Below are 17,907 nucleotides of genomic sequence, written 5' to 3' on the forward strand. Positions count from 1 at the left end.
TATGGAAAAGAAAAACCAGCCATAATGCCATCACCCAGAACTGACACAGTTTATGTATCAACATCTTTTCTTTTCAAATTTATAGCAAAAATGAAATCCTACCATGTGTATTATTATTAATTTTCTTGTATTCGTCTTCCTCTCTGTCTTTCCAGCTCCACTCCTATAGCTTCTTTCAGGTTCTCAAGCAAGTCATGCAAATAAAGCCACTCTCCAGGAACTGCCACTCAGTGCAGGCCCTCCCGACACAGGGACCCTATCTGCCAAGGAGGGACATGAAAAGTTGCTAGAGGCGGAATCAGGCACAGTTCCAGCCTGTTCCTAGGAATCTGATTTCCTTTCTTCTTGTCCATTATAGCTCTTTGTAAGAAGGGTAAAAAGAAGCGCCAGGAGAATAATTTTAACACTAGTTCACGTCACTGCAAAATGGGTATCGGTTAGAGATCTGTGCTATTGCCATTTTCTCTTATAACACACTTAATGTACATTTAATGGATGATCAACTTACAGACTTACAGTCTGCAAAGTTCCTCCTCACTTTCTGGTCTGACTTTACTACAAGGATTGTTGTCAACCATTTCGGCAACTGAAAAAAGTCACGGCCGAGTGATTTGACCAGGATCACACACCTAATGTGAGGGTTAAAGTTGGGACAGGAACCCAGCTCTGTTGAACCTCACAGCCTGGATCATTCCATCAGGCCTCTGACCACCTGCACTCTCGGAAGAGGGTTCGTCTGTTGGGCTTCAGAATACATAGGTGGCTACCGAGCACTAGAAATGTGGCTGGTCTGACATGAAACATGTGGTACGTGTAAAACACATGTTGGATTTTGAAGACTTATCATGAAAAAAGAAATGTAAAATATGTGACTAGTGATTTTTATATTACATGTGGGATTGATAATAATTTGGACATGTTAGGTAAAGTAAATTATATTATTAAAATTAATGTCACTTGTTTCGTTTTACTTTTTCTTTTTAACGTGACTACAAGGAAATTTAAAATCACACACGTGGCTCATATTATATCTCTATTGGCCAGCGCTGATCTAAGTGTCATCTCTAGTGTTTTGATGGCGGCTCCCAGGGGGGTATGCCAGGCTCAGAGAGGGGACAGTTTGCCTCTCCTGGGTTGGGGTGCTGTACTAAGTTTATCAAGTGACTGTATCAAGTTTATCAAGGGACTGGTTGGGGTGCTGTACTAAGTCTATCAAGTGACCTAAGACAGCTGAAGGCACCAGGTGCCAGAGATACAAACTGTAGATGGTGCAGAGGTCTAAAGATGTCAGTACATAATCCCCCCAAACTAACCCTGTGTGACTTTCAAAGACACCCTGAGCTCAGCTGGGTGGCCATGGGGGTCCCAACTCATGGCTGTGTGTGTGGGAGTCTCCATCTCTGGGCCCCAGGTCCCCAAGCAGCATCGTGTTGTGACCTGTTTGGGCTTTGGTTTGTGGGATGGAGTTTCTTCAAGAACCCTAAAACAAGGAGACGATAAGGGCCGTATCCTTTACACAGAGCTGCCACTTTCTGGCACCTGCCTGGAGATCTCTTTTCTGTATGAAATTACATCGGTGAGCCCGGTCCAAATTCCAACTTGGAAACTGACGCTCGCTGTGCCCTCCACCAGCTCTGCCAACATCTCGGAGAGAATGCCTTGTTTATAAACACGCCCTGGCCTCTGTCCTCACGGGGATGTCCTGGCATCCGGGCCCTGGGAACCAGGAGCGCAAGGTGGGAAAACCATGGGGCCAAGGGAAGAAAATGAGCCCGCCATGTGAACCAGGCTCAAAGTGCCCGTGGAGATGCTCAGCTCAGTGTTCAGGCTCTGTGGATGGTCATTGCCTGGAAGCAGGGGGCGGGGGTCTCTGCCATCTGGGGGGCACTAGGAACACCCCCCAAGACGCAAGTTTTCATAGTCAGCCTTCTTGGGCCTACCCCTCTTCATTAAACTTTTTTTTTTTTTAAAGTTTGTTATGCCCACATGTGAAAGTGGGAGCAAGCAGGGGAGGGGCAGAGAGAGAGAGAGAGAGAGGGAATCCCAAGCAGGCTCCACACTATCAGTGCAGAGCCTGATGCAGGGCTCGATGTCCACAAACTGTGAGATCATGATCTGAGCCAAAATGAAGAGTCAGATGCTCACCTAACTGAGCCACATAGGCACCCTCATTAAACTGCTTTTAAACCCTCTTCCATTTTCTGCCCGTCCCTTGAGAGGAGGGGGCTTCCTTACATCAGATATCTTTTGGTTTTAGGTTTATCTCTTCCCAAAGTTAGGGAGTACCCTCTGAGATTAGTCATAGAAGTACTACAGACTTCTACTTACATTTGGTGGTTTGGGGATGGGTTTGAGCCTACACGGTGACGTCTGCTCTTTGTGCTTTTTTGTTTTTTTTGTTAAGTTGAGTTGATTGTCAACGTTTAAAAACCAAGAGAGTTCATATTAAGTCCACGTTTCTGGCTTCTCTGGAAAATTGTGAAGATTTGGCAACAAAGGGGCTTCTCTGCAAGGCGACACTTGGCTGGGGTGAATGACGGCTGTCCCTGCAGCCAGGGTGTGGCCCTCTGGTTGTGGCCACAGGCCCCGGGCCTCCCTGAGGGTGTGCAAGCTTTGGGTTCCTGCATCCGTGTTCTCTCCCACCTTCCAGCGTGCCCCCTCCCTCCTTCTCAGCGCTTCTCTCAGCCCCAGCACTTGCCCCACGGGCCACTCCCACAGAGCCCCTGGTGGAGGGGGCAGCCAACTGCATCCATCTGGTCCCCTCCTTCTCACCTTCACAGAGTAGGCCAGTGAGATGGTGACGGCCAGAGGGAGCCCCTCGGGCACGGCCACCACCAGCACCGTCACACCGATGATGAAGAACTTGACAAAGTACTGCACGTAGACGGGCGTGCACTCGGGTAACCACGGCTTCTTGTTGACCACGAAGGTGTCCACGGTGAAGTAGAGCACCAGGATGATCACTGTGATGGCTGACATCACCAGTCCTGTAACACGGGTAGGGGAAGACCTGTTCAGGGGCTTTCCTGGGGGTGTGGGCCTGGGAAGTGAGATGTAGACCAAACCCTTGGCCAGAAGGGCTCTGGGGCCAGGCAGACCCTAGCTCACATCTCAGCTCTGCCACTTACTCACTTTGTGGCCTAAGGCAAGTTCTTGATCCTCACAGAGCCTCAGTCTCCTCCTCTGTGCAACGGGGATGCACGTTTATCTCATGTTTTATAAGTATCAAATACGATTAGTGCGCGTAAAGTGCGTAGCACGGTGCCTGCCCGACACCTTGCAGGGGCTCAAGAAATGTGTGCCGAGAGACCATGTGAGTAAGTTAGAACTGCCTGCATAGTACTCTCACACAATAATGATGTGCAGTTGGTACCATGTATTTACTCATTCACCCAGACACCTAGTAGTTCCTACTTCAGGAACCAGGGACACAGCAATAGAGAGGACAGAGTCCCTGCCCTTGGGGAGCCGAGACTCCAGAGGGGGAGGCAGACCGGAAACAAGCTCATGAACAAGATAATTCAGATAGGGATAATGCTGTGACGAAAAACTTCAGGATGACAAGACGGAAAGTGACATGGGCAGAAAATGAGAAAACGACCCAAATGTCCATCGACAGACAAGTGGATAAAGAAAACGTGGGGCACACACACAACGGTATGTGACTCAGCCTTAAAAAAGAAGGGAACCTTGCCATTTGCGACAACATGGATGGACCTAGCAGACATCACGCTGAACGAGAGAAGGCAGACACAGAAGGACTTACATGAGGAAAATAAATAGTCAAACTGATGGAAGCAGAGAGTAGAAGGGTGATTGCCAGGGGCTGTGGGGAGGGCGGAAGGGGAGCGTTGTTTTTCAGTGGGTACAGAGTTTCAGTTATGCAACATATATAAGTTCTAGAGCTCTGCTTTACGCTACAGTGCCTACGGTTACCAGTACAGTATTGTGCACTTCAAAATTGGGCAAGAGGATGGGTCTCCTGTTAAGTGTTCTTACCCCCAGAACAGAAAACAGGAAAACTCATGAAAGAACACAAGGACGTTTAGGAGGAGGTGGTGGATAGGCTTCGTACCTTGTTTGTGGGGATGGCATCACGGGTGTATGCGTGTGTCCAAACTCATCAAGATGTACATTAAATGTGAGCAATTTAAAAAAAATTTTTTTTTAATGTTTTATTTATTTTTGACAGAGAGAGAGAGAGACAGAGCATGAGCGGGGGAGGGTCAGAGAGAGAGGGAGACACAGAATCTGAAGCAGGCTCCAGGCTCTGAGCTGTCAGCACAGAGCCCGATGTGGGGCTTGAACTCACAGACTGCGAGATCATGACCTGAGCCGAAGTCAGACACTCAACCGACTAAGCCACCAGGCGCCCCTGTGAGCAATTTTTTGTATATATGTTGTGTCTCAATAAAGCTTAAAAACAAAACATGGGCTGGCATGGGAGTGACTACTTTAGCGACGGCGTCCAGGGAAGACTTCCTGGAGGAGGTGATACTTGAGAAGATGGGGAATGATGAGAAGGATCAGGCAGATGGTGTGACCTGCAGGAAGAGTGTTCCAGACAGAGGAAAGAGCAGGGGGCCCTTTTTTGGATGAGGAGACTGTGGCTCAGTGAGGGGAAGTGACTTGTTCAAGGCCACAGGCCAGAGAAGCGCTGCAGAATTAGTAGAGGCAGGTGCCTACCTGCCCGGATCCCCTGGGATCCCCTTGCCACTTGGGTGTGTGCGGCCTCCACCTGCTGTTGGTGCCAGGCAGGTGCCCCTGAGGCTGTGCACACCTGCGGCCGCTGCCAGAGGAAGCTCGCGTTTCGGTGATCACCGTCTCTTTGTCAGGAAGTGCCTGGGAGGGCACCCCACCCCAATGTGATGGCCAATATCCAATGGCTGAGGTGGGGGTCCAACAGCCCAGTCCCCTTGGCATGACTTGGGACAGACCCTGCAGAGGTAGGTAGAGACTGGGATTTCTCCAGAAAGTATCTGGCTTTCCCCCTGGCCCTGTCAAGTCTCTTACCCTTTAGAGGTTTCACGTGAGCACACCCTCACCCCTAAAAATCCTGCTCCTAGCCACGTCAGGCTGTGCTTCAGGGAATTCAGCCCAAGAGAGAAGGAGAGGTGGGGTGTGAACCTAGACTCTGAACTGCATTCTCGGCAAGGCTGAGGAGAAGGAGGGAGATGAGCAAGGGCTCTGAAGGCCATGGGGTTATCCTCCTCCTCCTCCTTCTCCTCATCTCTCTGTTCCCTGCCCCCCAGGGCTGCTGCCTGTTTTTGTGGAGTCTTCTCCAGGCCGAGAATGGAGGAAATCCCTGGGCCCATCGCTCGCCCGCCCCCACCTCCAGCTGTGGAACTTCAGGGCCGGCTCTACCCCCATCTGACAGTCGCAGGGGCGGGAAGCCAAGCTCCCAGCAGCCGGGAGCTATCACCAGGCCCGAATTTAAATATAGACAGTCAAGCCTGTAATTTGCCCCCCTTCTCCACGCAGTGGTGCCTATAATTAGAGCCAAGAGACAGCCAGGTGGGGAGGCCTTGGCGTTTGCTGTGTCCTCATGCGGGCGGAGAGGCCCGGGCCGTGTCAGCCGGGCAGGGCACGCCTTACAGCTGGGCTCAGCTTCCCGGGCCAGAGGGGCCACCACCAGCCATCACCTGGAGCCACCAGCTCAGTTGGGAAGCTGAGCTTGCACTGAGGCTCAGACAAGAGGCTTCTCCCTGGGCTTCTGTCACTGCCCTCAACCTCTCCCATCTTTCCTCTGCCCTGCAGCCGGGGTGGCTAATATAGAGCCCTAATCCATCCCTGCCCTCCCGTACTCCAACCTATTACTTGAGCGTCTATCGTCTCAGGACTCGGGCTGGTTGCTGTGGTAGAAAAGGGTGGGTCTCAGGGCCATCTCATGCAAGCCGCCACTTTGCAGATGAAGTACTTGAGAGCCAGCTTTGGGTCCCACTGTGCACCCCACGTTCCCCCTTGCCCCATCCACTGTGGCTGCACACTTACCTGCCTTGCCTATCTGCACAGCCAGCTTGGTGAGCTTTCCCTGCAGCACAGACTTCTCCTTCTTGTGCATGTTGGCCTTTTTTTTGTCGTCGGCATCGCCGCCCTCGGCACTCTTGAGGGGCTGCATCTCCATGGCGGCTGCCCCGTCCTGCTGTTTGGCTGCAGGGGGCAGAGCACGCACGCACACACACGCACACACACGCACACACACACACAGACATGCACGCACCGAGGTCAGCCTGCTGGGTGGGGATATTGGCACCCACCCTGCCTGCCCAGGGGAGTGTGGTGAGGCATTCATGCACTCTGCTGCCTGGACCCCTGTGTGGCTGGCACAGAAACCCTGCGATGTGGCGTCTGCCTCTTCCAGGTGGAGACTCTGGTCCCAGGGCCAGTGGTTGCCTTGGAGCTGGAATCCAAGTGCAACCAGGGAGTGACACAGTTCCACCTTGGATTCCCAGCAGGAGGAGGCTGGGGTCCCCTCTGGGCCTGAATAAGCCCACAGACCCTTCCCAAATGGCCCCTCACCTTTCCCCACATTCAGACAAGGCAGGTAGGCTTGGACTTCCCTGGTCGGTTCTTGAATATGTTGCTGGGATATTAAATAGTCACCAGACAGAAGGGACATAGGGGGCGTAAAAGATAAAAGAGAGTGTCCCTGTCCGTGGGTGACGAGCCTCCTCCTCCTTCAGTGGTGGACTGACTGGTGGGCCTGGGGACCTATCCCTTAGCCCCTAAGGATCTCAAAGAACCAGGTACAAGTCTTCAGCTAAATGGGCAGCATAGCTCAAAGGCTGGGGAAGAGCTGGCTCACAGGTGTCCCCTGTCCTCACCGGTGACGTCTCCATTTGGCCTGGAAATACATGAATCACAGCTATGCCCCCCAAAGACGTCAGGCACCTGTAGGTGCGGACATGTCTGCGTCTGGCTTGGCTCTCAGAGCCAGTGGGGAGGGGCTGCGGGGACCACAGAAGCCGGTTAATACAAAAGGGTTACCTTTGCTCTGGCTGGCGTCCACATTGCCATCCTGCATTTTACCTACACGACAAAGAATTTTAACAGACAACAGAGAACAGACAACACACGTTGATCATCACGAAGACGCAACAGGGCCACGGACATTCATGTCATAGAAGGAGGAAGCGCCGAGCCGACTCCGTCCCTCCATATAGGGATGCTGGGGACGCCCCGAGACAAGAGCAAACCTGGCCACCACATTGACTGCAGGGTCTGTCTTGATTCTCAGGGGCTTGGAGAGAGAGCTTCGGTGGGAATTATTTTGGCCCTGAGCATCTTACAGATTAAATGACAGCCTTTGAGGGTAAAAGGGACCACAGTAGGCTGGCAGGAATCAGAGGGGTTCTCAGGTCCCCAGTGATTAATTTGGCTGGTGCCTTTTGTGAACTGAGAGGAGGCAAAGGAAATGAGAGAGAGACAGGGAGAGAGAGCGAGAGAGCAAGAGCGAGAGAGAGAGCGAGCGAGAGAGAGAGAGAGAGAGAGAGAGAGACGAGAGAGATTCTAGAAAAGGGAGGAGTTTGGTCAATGTGCTCCTTACTTTCTGGCTTCAGGAGGGATGTACGTAAAGTTCTACTTTCTCCTTTTTCCACCTGGAGGAGTGTGAAGGCACAGCATGGACAACCCCCTGCCCAGCCCTATTGAGGGTAATGCATGCAAAGGCTGGGCAAGGGCTCCCCAGTGGTGGGCTCTGAGGTGCCCTGAGTGAATCCAGGGGGCCCAGTGGGAGTGCCCTGTCTCTCAAGGGGACACTGCTGGCCCCTCCCCTCCACTTAGGTGTGTGCTCTTTATTCTGCAGTTGACCAGCTTGGGCCCCAGTAGACAGGGAAGTTGGGCTGGTGGGTTCCCTGGGGTGCACCCCTGCCCCGGCCCTGCGTGCCAGGGCTGGGGAAAGGGCCGAATCTGGGGCTGCTCATCACCTAATCGGGGCTGCCTGGGAGGCCCCCTCCCCAGTCTTAGCCAGAGGCTTGGGGGCTGGGTTTGCAGCATGGCAGGTACTGGTGGTCACTAGTTGGCAGCTGAGATACCTGCCCTCACTGCTGGCACTGAGGAAAAGGGGTTTCCTCCTGTCCCCTGGGCTTGTCCACTGAGCTCACTCAGAGCTCTGCCCATGCGCCTTGCCACCTCAGGAGGAGTCTCAGTAGGTCAGACACCCTTGGCCATTTGCTGCAAAGGTGATTCTCACAGCTCACGTTCTGTGAGAACCCACCATGTGCCAGGCGCATCTATAACCCCCGTGATTTCATATAATCCTCACCACATCCCTACAAGGGCACTCCTGTAGTGCACCCATTTACGGATGAGAAACTGAGGCTCAGAGAGGCAGATGGCCTGCCCGGGTCCCAGGGGGTAAACGGAGAGCTGGCCCCAAAGTGCGTCTATGTTTCCACCTCCAATTTCAGAGAAAGCAGCAATCCCTCAGCCCCTCTGAGCCCAGAGGAGGGGCATCAAGGCGGCCTTGGTGGGATGGGGCTCCCGAAGCCCCTGTTTTGACACCAATTAGCTGTGCAGCTTTACCTCTCCCAGTCTCAGCTTCCACCTCTGTAAAATGGGATGCAACATTCAGCTCCCAGAGCACCTGATGGTTGCCTTAGTAATAACCACTTGCCCATTTAGCACTTTGAGTTTTGCGAGTGTCATCTCCTGTCAATCTTCCCAATGCCCTGCAGGTGGGATAGGAAGGATTCTCATCAGTCTCATTTTACAGATGAGGAGACTGAGGCCAAAGGAGGTTCAGAGGTAGCCCTCATTTCTGGAACATCCTGATCATAACGCTGCCTTATTGGTTCCATAAAACTGTCATCAGCATCACCATGCCATGTTGTAAGTGACTCCGAGGGGAGAAGTGGCTTTCCTGGATCCCAGCCCCCTGCTATCTCTGCAAGGGAAATGCAGGGCTGTTCCCACTGCCTCGCACAGCAAAGGGTCAGTGACCCACCCTGGGGTTGAAAGAGAAGGGCCCTGTAGCTCAATTATAAAGCTCTTTTTGCTGGATTAAAAACAAAACAGGAAAAGCCTTTTTAGAGCAAACAGGAATGAACTACAACAATTATTTTTATTTTCAAAAATAATTTTACTAACTGGGCTAAAGGGCACTGGAGGACTCCTCTTTGATACTTGATTTTAGAAGACACAAAGGGGCCTTTATTTGCATTGCATATTATCAGATGCAACAGCCCATGTGTGTGCCCATTAACCAAGCTAGCAATTTCCTCTTTTATTTCCATAGTGATCACGTGGCTTGAAAAATAATCACCAATGCATATGTTCGAGGAAGGGAGAGGTGTTCTGGGGGTGCTTTGGTGCAGATGGCCTGGTTTCGCAGAAGCAAGGGACTTGCTTCTCCTCAGCCAAACTGGTGCTTGACTATCCCGGGAACTATGGTGGGGCAGCTAGGTCTGGCTCCACACACAACCTGGAGGGTGGGCTGTGTTTCAGGGGAGCTGGGATGGGGACCTGGGGTGGAGACTTGGAGGCCTTTCTGCATCAGATGCCAGATGCAGCTTTGACAACTAGGTCTGTTCTCTTCATGCATTGCCAGGGACATGGGTGTGAAAAACACATGTGTGGAGGGTTCACGGGAAGACGGCCTGATAAACAAGCTTTGGGGAGACTGACCACTAACTAGGTGAACTGGGGGATGTCCCCTCTCGCCTGTGCCTCCGTTTCTTCCTCTGTGAAATGTGACCATTTGAACCAAGATGACGCTCATGAAAAGCACCACAAAGTGTCCTGTAAATGTCTGGGGTCCAGAGTGATTATTTACTAATTATGATTAAAAGTGATATATTAAATAGTGATATATTAATAAATGTAAAAGAAATAATAAAATAACAATAACAAGCGTAATGCCTCCAAGATTAATGGAATACACCCACTTTCAGTTGGGAGGGGGATGGGGGGGTGGAGTCAGGGGGATTACTGCCAGCTGGGTGTGTTTTCCATGTCCAAATCATCCTGACTTGGCTCAGAGGAGGGAGGGAAAGGAACAGTTAATTCTCTCATTGACCAAGGCTCAGCCTAGTGCTTCTCAACCTTTAATGCACGCTGGCCTAGAGCCTGGAGAGCTTATTAGAATGCAGATTCTCATTCAGTGGGTCTGGGGTGGGGCCTGAGATTCTGCATTTCTAATAGGCTCCTAGGAGATGTCCAGGCTTCAGGTCCTCTGACCACATTTTGAGTAGCAACGGCGTAGAGTACTATTTCCCAAAGTATATTATGGAGCCACACCAATCTCATAAGATTCAGCCAGGAAAAGTCCTGCAGCCAAATCAGCCCGGGAAGCCCTCCATGGCTAACTTTCCACTATATGCCAGCCTATTCAAGGTTCTGAGAAGTCCTGCAGTGAGGAAGAGACCAATTCTGTCCCACGGTTCTTAACCATCTTTGACCACAGGATCCTTTTTTTGGAGATAGGACCGATAACTATCCCTATGAAGTTTATAAGACATACTCCTTCAGGAAATCCTGGATTAGGAAGAGGAGCACACACTTTAGAGCCTGCAGGCCTGGGTTCAAATGCCAGCCCTGCCGCTCTCTAGTTCTGTGATCTTGGGCTAGTGTCTTGATCTCCCTGAGCCTCAGTCTCCCCATCTTTAAAGTGGGGACAATAAACTCTGTATCATAGGGTTATCATGAGGACCAAATGAGGCCACGAGCATGAAATGTTTGCAAAGTGCCTGGTTTACAGTGGGTGGTCAAGTTCCCCATCTTTCCTGTAATTTTCCTCAGGATACTTGCGAGTTTCTGCTACAGTTTGGAAGTGAAGCTGCCTTTTTTTGGGACCGACCAGACTGGATGTAGTCTATATGTTCAACGAGCCCAGGAGGCTCACTGCTCTGGGGGAAGCAGAATACCACCTCCTGTTTCCTTCTCCCCCCCGCCCCCCCCCCCGGGTTTGCCTATATCGGTTCTCCCTGTCACCCCTCGCCACTCCTCCATGACGCATGACACCTCCCACACCCCAAGCTGTTCTCCTTTCTCCTCCTATGCTTGAAATAGACCTACACCCGAATTAGCCCTTCTTGGCAAGGCGCGGCTCGCCGAAGTGTCTTGCTTGGCCCCTGACATCCACTAGGTGCTTCCATCATTGGTCATTTTGAATGCAGGTGGCTCAGCCAGAGGTCTGCGGCAGGGGATGGGAGTATGAGGTAGGATAGGGTCTCCATGTCGTCCAGGAGTGGTGAGGAGTAAATGATATAATGAATGAGAAACCCACAGCCCAGTGCCTCGTACACAGTGATGCTGTAAGACTTTTCCTTTCTCTTCGATTCTCTCGGGCAACAGTTTTATGATCAAGCCCTACAGCTCTTAGTCTGGGTGACTATCATGCTACCTAATTTGGGGACAGGGGAGCTTTCTGAGCAAACGGAAGCCTCTTCACTCTGAAGATGGGAGGGTATAGAAATAAGAAACCCTCTAAAGGCTTGGAGGCCAGTGAATACAATTCCTTCATGCCTGTGGGTAACGAGGTTAAAATGCAGACCCCATGTACAGTGGCAGCCCCCCCCCACCACCCCTCACCCCCGAGGGGCCCATAAGAATGCAGAGACTCAGGACAAATGCTCCAGCACAGGCAACAGCAGGAAACACCAGTCCACGTCCGAGGGACAGAACCAGGCCCGAGCCCAAGCGAGCCCCCTGCCCGTTCACTCCGTGAAAGAGAAGAGGAAGAAATGTTTATCTGTGGCTCAGCCATGCTATGGGGTGGGGCCAAGGGGCTGAACCCCGGCCTGGGTCCCCCCTGCCTCGAGGGAATTTTCGAGCCAAGGACTGGAGACTTCACTAGGGACCCAGATGCCAGCTTCAGCCCAGGTCCTGACCCCAGGCCTTCTTCCCCAAGCTGGGGCCAGGAATGTACTTAGGAGAGGGCCACGCCGGGTGGGATGCTGCTTCTTGGGAGTCAAATCTGAAGCCAACGTTATGTCCCTCTTCTGGGCTCCACTGGGGGTTGAGGGCCCACCAGGAGCCAGTGCCATTTTGGCAGCCGCAAGTGGGTGCGGAGCGGATTCCCCGGTGGTGGCTTCTCTCTTAAGCGCCTGCCCCACGTGAGAGGACGATTGTCCCAGAGCTGCCCATGCACATCCAAGATCTGTGCGGTCCAGAACAGGGAGAGGCAAGCCCAGAGTTGGGGGTGGGGGAGAGAGACGCCCATCCAACCGAGACCGAGCGCTCGCCATCGAAGACGTACCATTGACTAGGCTGGTATTTGCACTATCTACAGCATTTGAGCCTGCTGCACCATCGGCCGCTGTGGGGGTGGGAGGGATGGAAAATGCAGTGTGTCACAATGGAGAAAAGCAACAATGCAGAACAGCAACAACAATAAAGACATGAACCAACTTGCGGGAGGTAACATGACTATATTCTTTAAAAAAAAAAAATCTCCGTTGGAAATCAAGAAACTCAAATTTGGGGGCGGGGGTGAAATGTTCCCATAGAGATGCCGTAAAAATCAGGGTAAAAAACTCAGACATGGAGGGTCTTTGAAATAAAACATGGCAGATGATCAATGTGGTTGGGTAGGATGCACCCCTTGGCCATGCCAATCGGGCAAGTCCCCGTCACAGGAGCTTCTATGAGAGGGCATCTGGCTGCCCGTCAGGGCCAGAGGGACCCATGGCCAGGAGTCATTTCCAAACCTTCAGTAATGGGTGCAGTGTGGGCATTCTGATTGGGTATCTGCTATGACTGCCATCACTGCGTCCCAGTGGAACATGGAACAGCCGTGGTGGTGACTCAGGATTCAAGCCCTTGACTCAGGCCACTGCCTGCGGCCACCTCCTCCTTCCTAACCAGCACTCAAAAGATCGCCTTGGTTACCCCCCCTACGAGATGCCCCATCATTTAATAGGTGATACCAAGCATGTCACACGTTGTGCCTGAGACAGAGAAAGTACTAGCAAGTTTCCCTTAGTTTAGAAATTACAAATGACATGAGATGCTCAAATCCACTCTGGTTGTTCTTTCTAGGCGTGGGGAAATGGGTTGAGTGGGCAGGAGAGGGAAGTGACACTAGTGGGCGGGGGGCACATGCTGAGTGGTGAGGGGAGCTGGGACAGGCTCTGTGGGGTGTGCACAGGAGAGCAGGGCTGTGGGGTCACAGGGTGGTGAGCGGGGCACTACATGCCAGTGTGTGGGGCTGCGGGCCCTGTGGTGGCACCATGTGCATGGGCTGGCGGGGTGAGGGTCCGGAAGGGCAAACGGGCAGAGTGAGGCGCCGGTTCCTGCCGTGAGGCTGGCATCGCGTGGGGGCACAGTGGAGGGTCTGGTGGGTCAGGGAGCCTCCTCCAGCTGTGTGCTGGTGGCTTGGGGCCAGGGCTCAGTGCTCGAAGGCTGCTGCTATTTCTAAAAGCCCCATCTACCCTGAGGGGTGTCTTACTGTACCTGGTAGCTGAAGGCCATCCCCCTTCTTCACACCTGTGTGATGATTTTTGAGACACGTTAATGAAGGAGAAGCACATCCAGCCTCATCTGTGCGCACGCGCGCACACACACACCCACACGCACCCACACACACACCCGGCTGCACGCCTGTGCTCATCCTGAAATGGGGGCCCGGGGTTGGCAGGCTCTAAGCAATGACCCTGGTGGAGGTGATGAAATGGGAATGCAGAGGGGGCCCAGCCCTGGCCGTGCTGCTCACAGGGGCTTGAGAGGTGGGGCTGCCCTGTATATTCCTCTGCCCTGTCCTCCCACACCCCACTTCTTCCTTCTACACTGACACCCCCATCTCACTGGGCCATAGGTGTGTGTTCAGTAAAGGGCTCTGACCTGTGCTTCCGGGCGGGAGAGGCCCATCTTCCTACTGAAATCTTTGAGAACACTGGTCTGGCCTGTGGGAGCTTCTGGGTGCTTCTGCCCCTCACCCAGGACCCAGGGAGGCCAAGAAAAGGGGCAAAGCCTGTGTCATCCTGCCATACCCCGCCCACTGCCTATATCTGCCCCACCGTCTGCACCCTGGGGCCAGAGCTGGCCACAGCTTCTACGTCACTGTGAGAACACTGTCCTGACACCCTCTGGGGCTCTTGACAAGGACTGTGTCCTCAGCTTCAACCTCAGCTGTCTCCTGAGACAGGTTCTCTCCCACCTCTGGATTTCTCAGATCACAGCTTAGCTCCACTATTCATGTTGCTGGGGCTGCCATAATCTTAGGGAGACCCTTCTAGAAAATATAAGGTATTACCCTTAGGAACAAGCAACCTTTGGTTGTGACCCAGGCTCTGGGCCTGGTCGGCCATGGAGAGCTGGAGGTAGCAGGCCTGTCCCTAAAATTCAAGGAGAGCATTCTTATCTTCTTCCCCTGGACCCCAGATGGTGTGGGTGTTGTGGACCCTCCTCTGGAGCTTGGGGAAGGAGATAGGACAAAAGACTGAAGATGTGAGAGGGGTCTGTTCCTGAGACTGACTTTAGGTGTTGGGTAAGGAGCTGGCTGTGCAAGGGCCAGAGGCCTGGGCCTTTGGATTTGGGCCTGGGCTTCTAGGGTCTTCCGTGCATCCCTCCCTCTGCTCTGAGAGGCACTTGTAGCCAGGCTACCGGCTCGCTGCACCGAGGGGGAGCCCAGGGAGTAGGAATCTTGTTTCCAAAGTGGCAGAGGAGCTAGAACCCAGGCAAGGTGCCAGCTCTGGGGGGATAGGGGAGGAAACCATGAGTTTGGCCACATTCCCCGGAATCTCTTCTGCCCACATCTGGGCTGAGTCAGTGCTGGGTGGGTTTGCAGCCCTGCTCTGTGGAGTTGAGACTAATGGCAGGAGTGAGTGCAGGTGGGGCTTTCGACTCCGTATCAGGGCTGATGATGGGACCAGGTCACGCTCAAGGCTGGAGACTCAACAAAGTGTTCAGTGCCCTGGGCCTGGCCTGACGGGAGGGTACTCCATGACATGACCAGACAGACAGAGACTGGGACAAGACCCTGGAGATGGAACAGACAGAACCCTCCTGGCCCAAGCAGGGCCTCAAGGATGCAGGAGACAGCTGTTGGCACAGGGCATGGACATAAAAGTCACTCAATAACTATTTTGTTGAGTGAATGAATAAACGACAAAAAAAAAAAAAAAAAAAAAAAAAAAAAGTGACCTGAAGAGCTCCTCTCCTGGTCTGTGAGGGGGTTGCGCTTACCTTTCTTGTCTTTCTTCTCTTCCTCCTCACCGCCAGCCCCCAGCAGGGTAAAGATGATGCCAGTCTGAGAATTCACACCCACTGCGGTCACTACCATCCGTCCAGAGCCCTCCATCACGTGGGTCCCTGGGGAGGGGGACGAAAGCCAAGTTACCGTTGCATGGGCCCAAGCCCCCTCCCCAGAGGAGTGGAAGGAACTGGGTCCCAGAAAGCTCCTGGCTCTGTCTGCCAAGGTCCTGGGGTGCCGCCCATGATTAGGGTTCAAACTATGCCCTTGGGACAGAGCTGTCACGGGCCTGGGACTCAAACCCTGCTACGTCTACCACCTACTACCTTCTCTTAGAGAGCCACCTCCCCACTCTGTCCTAGACAGGACTAGACAGGACTGCTTAAAATGGGGTCCACTCCCTCCCAAAGATCTGGGAAAGAACTCAGGGCTCTGTGAACTTGCATGAGAAGACAATGACATCTTGGTGTTCACAACCGTCTAACTGAAAGTTAGCATTTTCACCATGACATAGGCTACCGACCCCAGGAGTGTTAGTCGCCCGCGACGCCATTACATGTATTACAAATATGACAGGTTCTTTGTCATGTGACTTTATAGCTGTTGCAGTCATTCATGCTCATCCTGATTTTACAAGTAAGGCAGCTATCAGACTGACCGCTGGATCTTGTCATTAGTGTGCTGACAAAGAAGCACATACGTTACTCTATCACACACATTTTTTATTATTTTAATTATTTCAATATCATTGGCTTCCTTTGTGATCCAATGTATTTTATTTTATGCATTTTAAAGCTTTATTCCGACTAGGGGTGGCATCTCTGAGGACACCAGACTTCCCCAGGCTCCTCGGTGAAAGAAAGGTTAAGAACCCCTTTTGTAGAATTTTAAGATTTCCAAACTGGACTTTAAAATTTTTTTTAAAGTTTCTTTGTTTATTTTTGAGAGGGGGGGGGGCAGAGAGAGAGAGGAAGAGAGAGCGTCCCCAAAAGGCTCCGTGCAGGGCTTGATTTCACGAACCGTGAGATCCTGACTTGAGCCGAAATCAAGAGTCAGACACTTAACTGACTGAGCCACCCAGGTGCCCCTCAAACTGGTTTAAAGGGCCCTGGAATTCTTTTGAGGGGCAGGAGGGCTGGCTGTGGGGGGTGAGGGAGGCCTCTGGTCAGAGTGGCTCCACTTTTATTCATCTTTGGGGTTTCTGTGTCAGCTGCGCTTTGCACAGGCCCCTCCACCGTGCAGGATCAGAGGGCAGCCTGTCCAAGGTTCATTCGGGGGACTCTGTACCAGAGTGAGGATTAAATGCAAAGGTAAATCTGCTGAAAAGTGTGCTATATACATACAATGGAGTATTATTTGGCCTTAAAAGGGAAGGAAATTCTGATACAGGCATGAGCCTTGAGGACATTATGCTCAGTGAAATACACCAGTCACAGAAGGACGTCTATGGTGGATTCCAGTACAGCAGCTCCATAGAGCACTCAAATTCACAGAGACAGAGACAGTGGAATTGTGGTTGCCAGGGGCTAGAGTGGGGAACTTATGGTGGGGGCGGTGTTCCCATTCAATGGCTCTAGAGGTTCAGTTTTGCAATATGAAGAGGTCTGGAGATGGATGGTGGTAATGGGTGCACAACAGTGTGAATGGATGTAATGCCACTGACCTGTATACTTGAGAGGGGTTAAAATGGTAAATTTCACGTCATGTGTATTTTGCCATGATAGAAAAATTGGGGGAAAAAAACCAAACAAACCCACTGAAGCTGGCTGTGACCTCACTGGGGAAACAAGGGGAGTCCAGGGAGGGCAGCTGGGACCCAGCCTGGGGAGGGGATGGCCACTACGGCAGCCTGGTTCTGACAGAGGAGATACAGTGAAGCCAGCCCTCTATCCTCAGGCTGGTGCTGGGGACACATCACTGTGTCCCAGGAGCTTTCACAGACAGACAGGTCACTCACAGAAAGAGTTAACCTGCATGGCCTGTGTGGGGTCACATGCAGAAGGCTCCAAGGAACACATGAGGAGGCACCTTCCGTCCTGCCAGTGGTCCCTCTATTTAGTAAAGAACCTAGGTAAGTGAAGTTTGGACTTTTGGGCACCTGTATTTTTTTTAAATATAAATCCTTACTACCCAGGGTAGAAAGCTCTCTTCAATGCAGCATGTATTTCCTTCTCCGACAGAGAGGTGAGCGTCCCAGCCTGGCTGGAGCATTTCAGGCCATCCACAGGCCGCACAGTAAGAACCAGACAGGGGCTGAGCCCAATGGCCACAGACACCGACCCAGATGCTAAAAGGCCCTGATGAATTGCTTCTTGAACTCAGTTCTGCATTTTAGACTTTTTCCTTCTTTTTCTTCCAGACTGCTGGCCACTTCTCCCTGTTTTCGGGGTGACTTGTCTCTAGCAGCTTTCTGTTTTCTGGTTTGCTTTAGACCTGAAGGTTAGGTCAGCAAACTCAAGAAACATCTACCTTACAACATTTTCCTCAAGAAAGGAATCTATTTTCACCTTTCAAAAGGTTTCACCCACTCCTTCTTTTCTGTTCTAGGACCTGAGCGATATCCTGAGATTGTGTGTGTGCATGTGCTGGTGTGCATGTGTGTGCACCCATGTGTATATAGGCGTATGTGTGCGCATGTGTGTATATGTGTGTTCTAGCCTCTGGCCCTCTAAGATCTCATGATCTCAAAGTGCTTTACAGGCAGACAGATGGACACTCTCCAGTGAGTTTCTTCATGGTGGGTAAAGGTCAGTCTGTCTGACCGTGCATGGGTGAAC

General features: G+C 52.1%; 1 protein-coding gene across 16 annotated transcripts in view; it reads right to left on the minus strand.

The window, feature by feature from the left end:
• The window catches only part of ATP2B2 (ATPase plasma membrane Ca2+ transporting 2), a 383,598-nt gene that overhangs the window by 44,323 nt on the left and 321,368 nt on the right, over positions 1 to 17,907 (minus strand). For 10 of the 16 annotated variants that reach the window (XM_019428155.2, XM_053898117.1, XM_053898121.1 and 7 more), the window contains 6 exons: positions 15,124 to 15,249; positions 13,393 to 13,425; positions 12,197 to 12,256; positions 6,988 to 7,029; positions 5,992 to 6,150; positions 2,773 to 2,987 (listed from right to left, as the gene is read on the minus strand). In XM_019428155.2, the coding sequence (XP_019283700.1) occupies positions 2,773 to 2,987; positions 5,992 to 6,150; positions 6,988 to 7,029; positions 12,197 to 12,256; positions 13,393 to 13,425; positions 15,124 to 15,249 (635 nt within the window). The remainder of the gene's footprint in view (positions 1 to 2,772; positions 2,988 to 5,991; positions 6,151 to 6,987; positions 7,030 to 12,196; positions 12,257 to 13,392; positions 13,426 to 15,123; positions 15,250 to 17,907) is intronic. The other 6 variants (XM_053898120.1, XM_053898125.1, XM_053898124.1 and 3 more) reach the window with 4 other exon arrangements.

This window comes from Panthera pardus, unplaced genomic scaffold, assembly GCF_024362965.1.
Source record: "Panthera pardus isolate Hobbes unplaced genomic scaffold, ASM2436296v1 HiC_scaffold_8, whole genome shotgun sequence".
Taxonomy (NCBI): domain Eukaryota; kingdom Metazoa; phylum Chordata; class Mammalia; order Carnivora; family Felidae; genus Panthera; species Panthera pardus.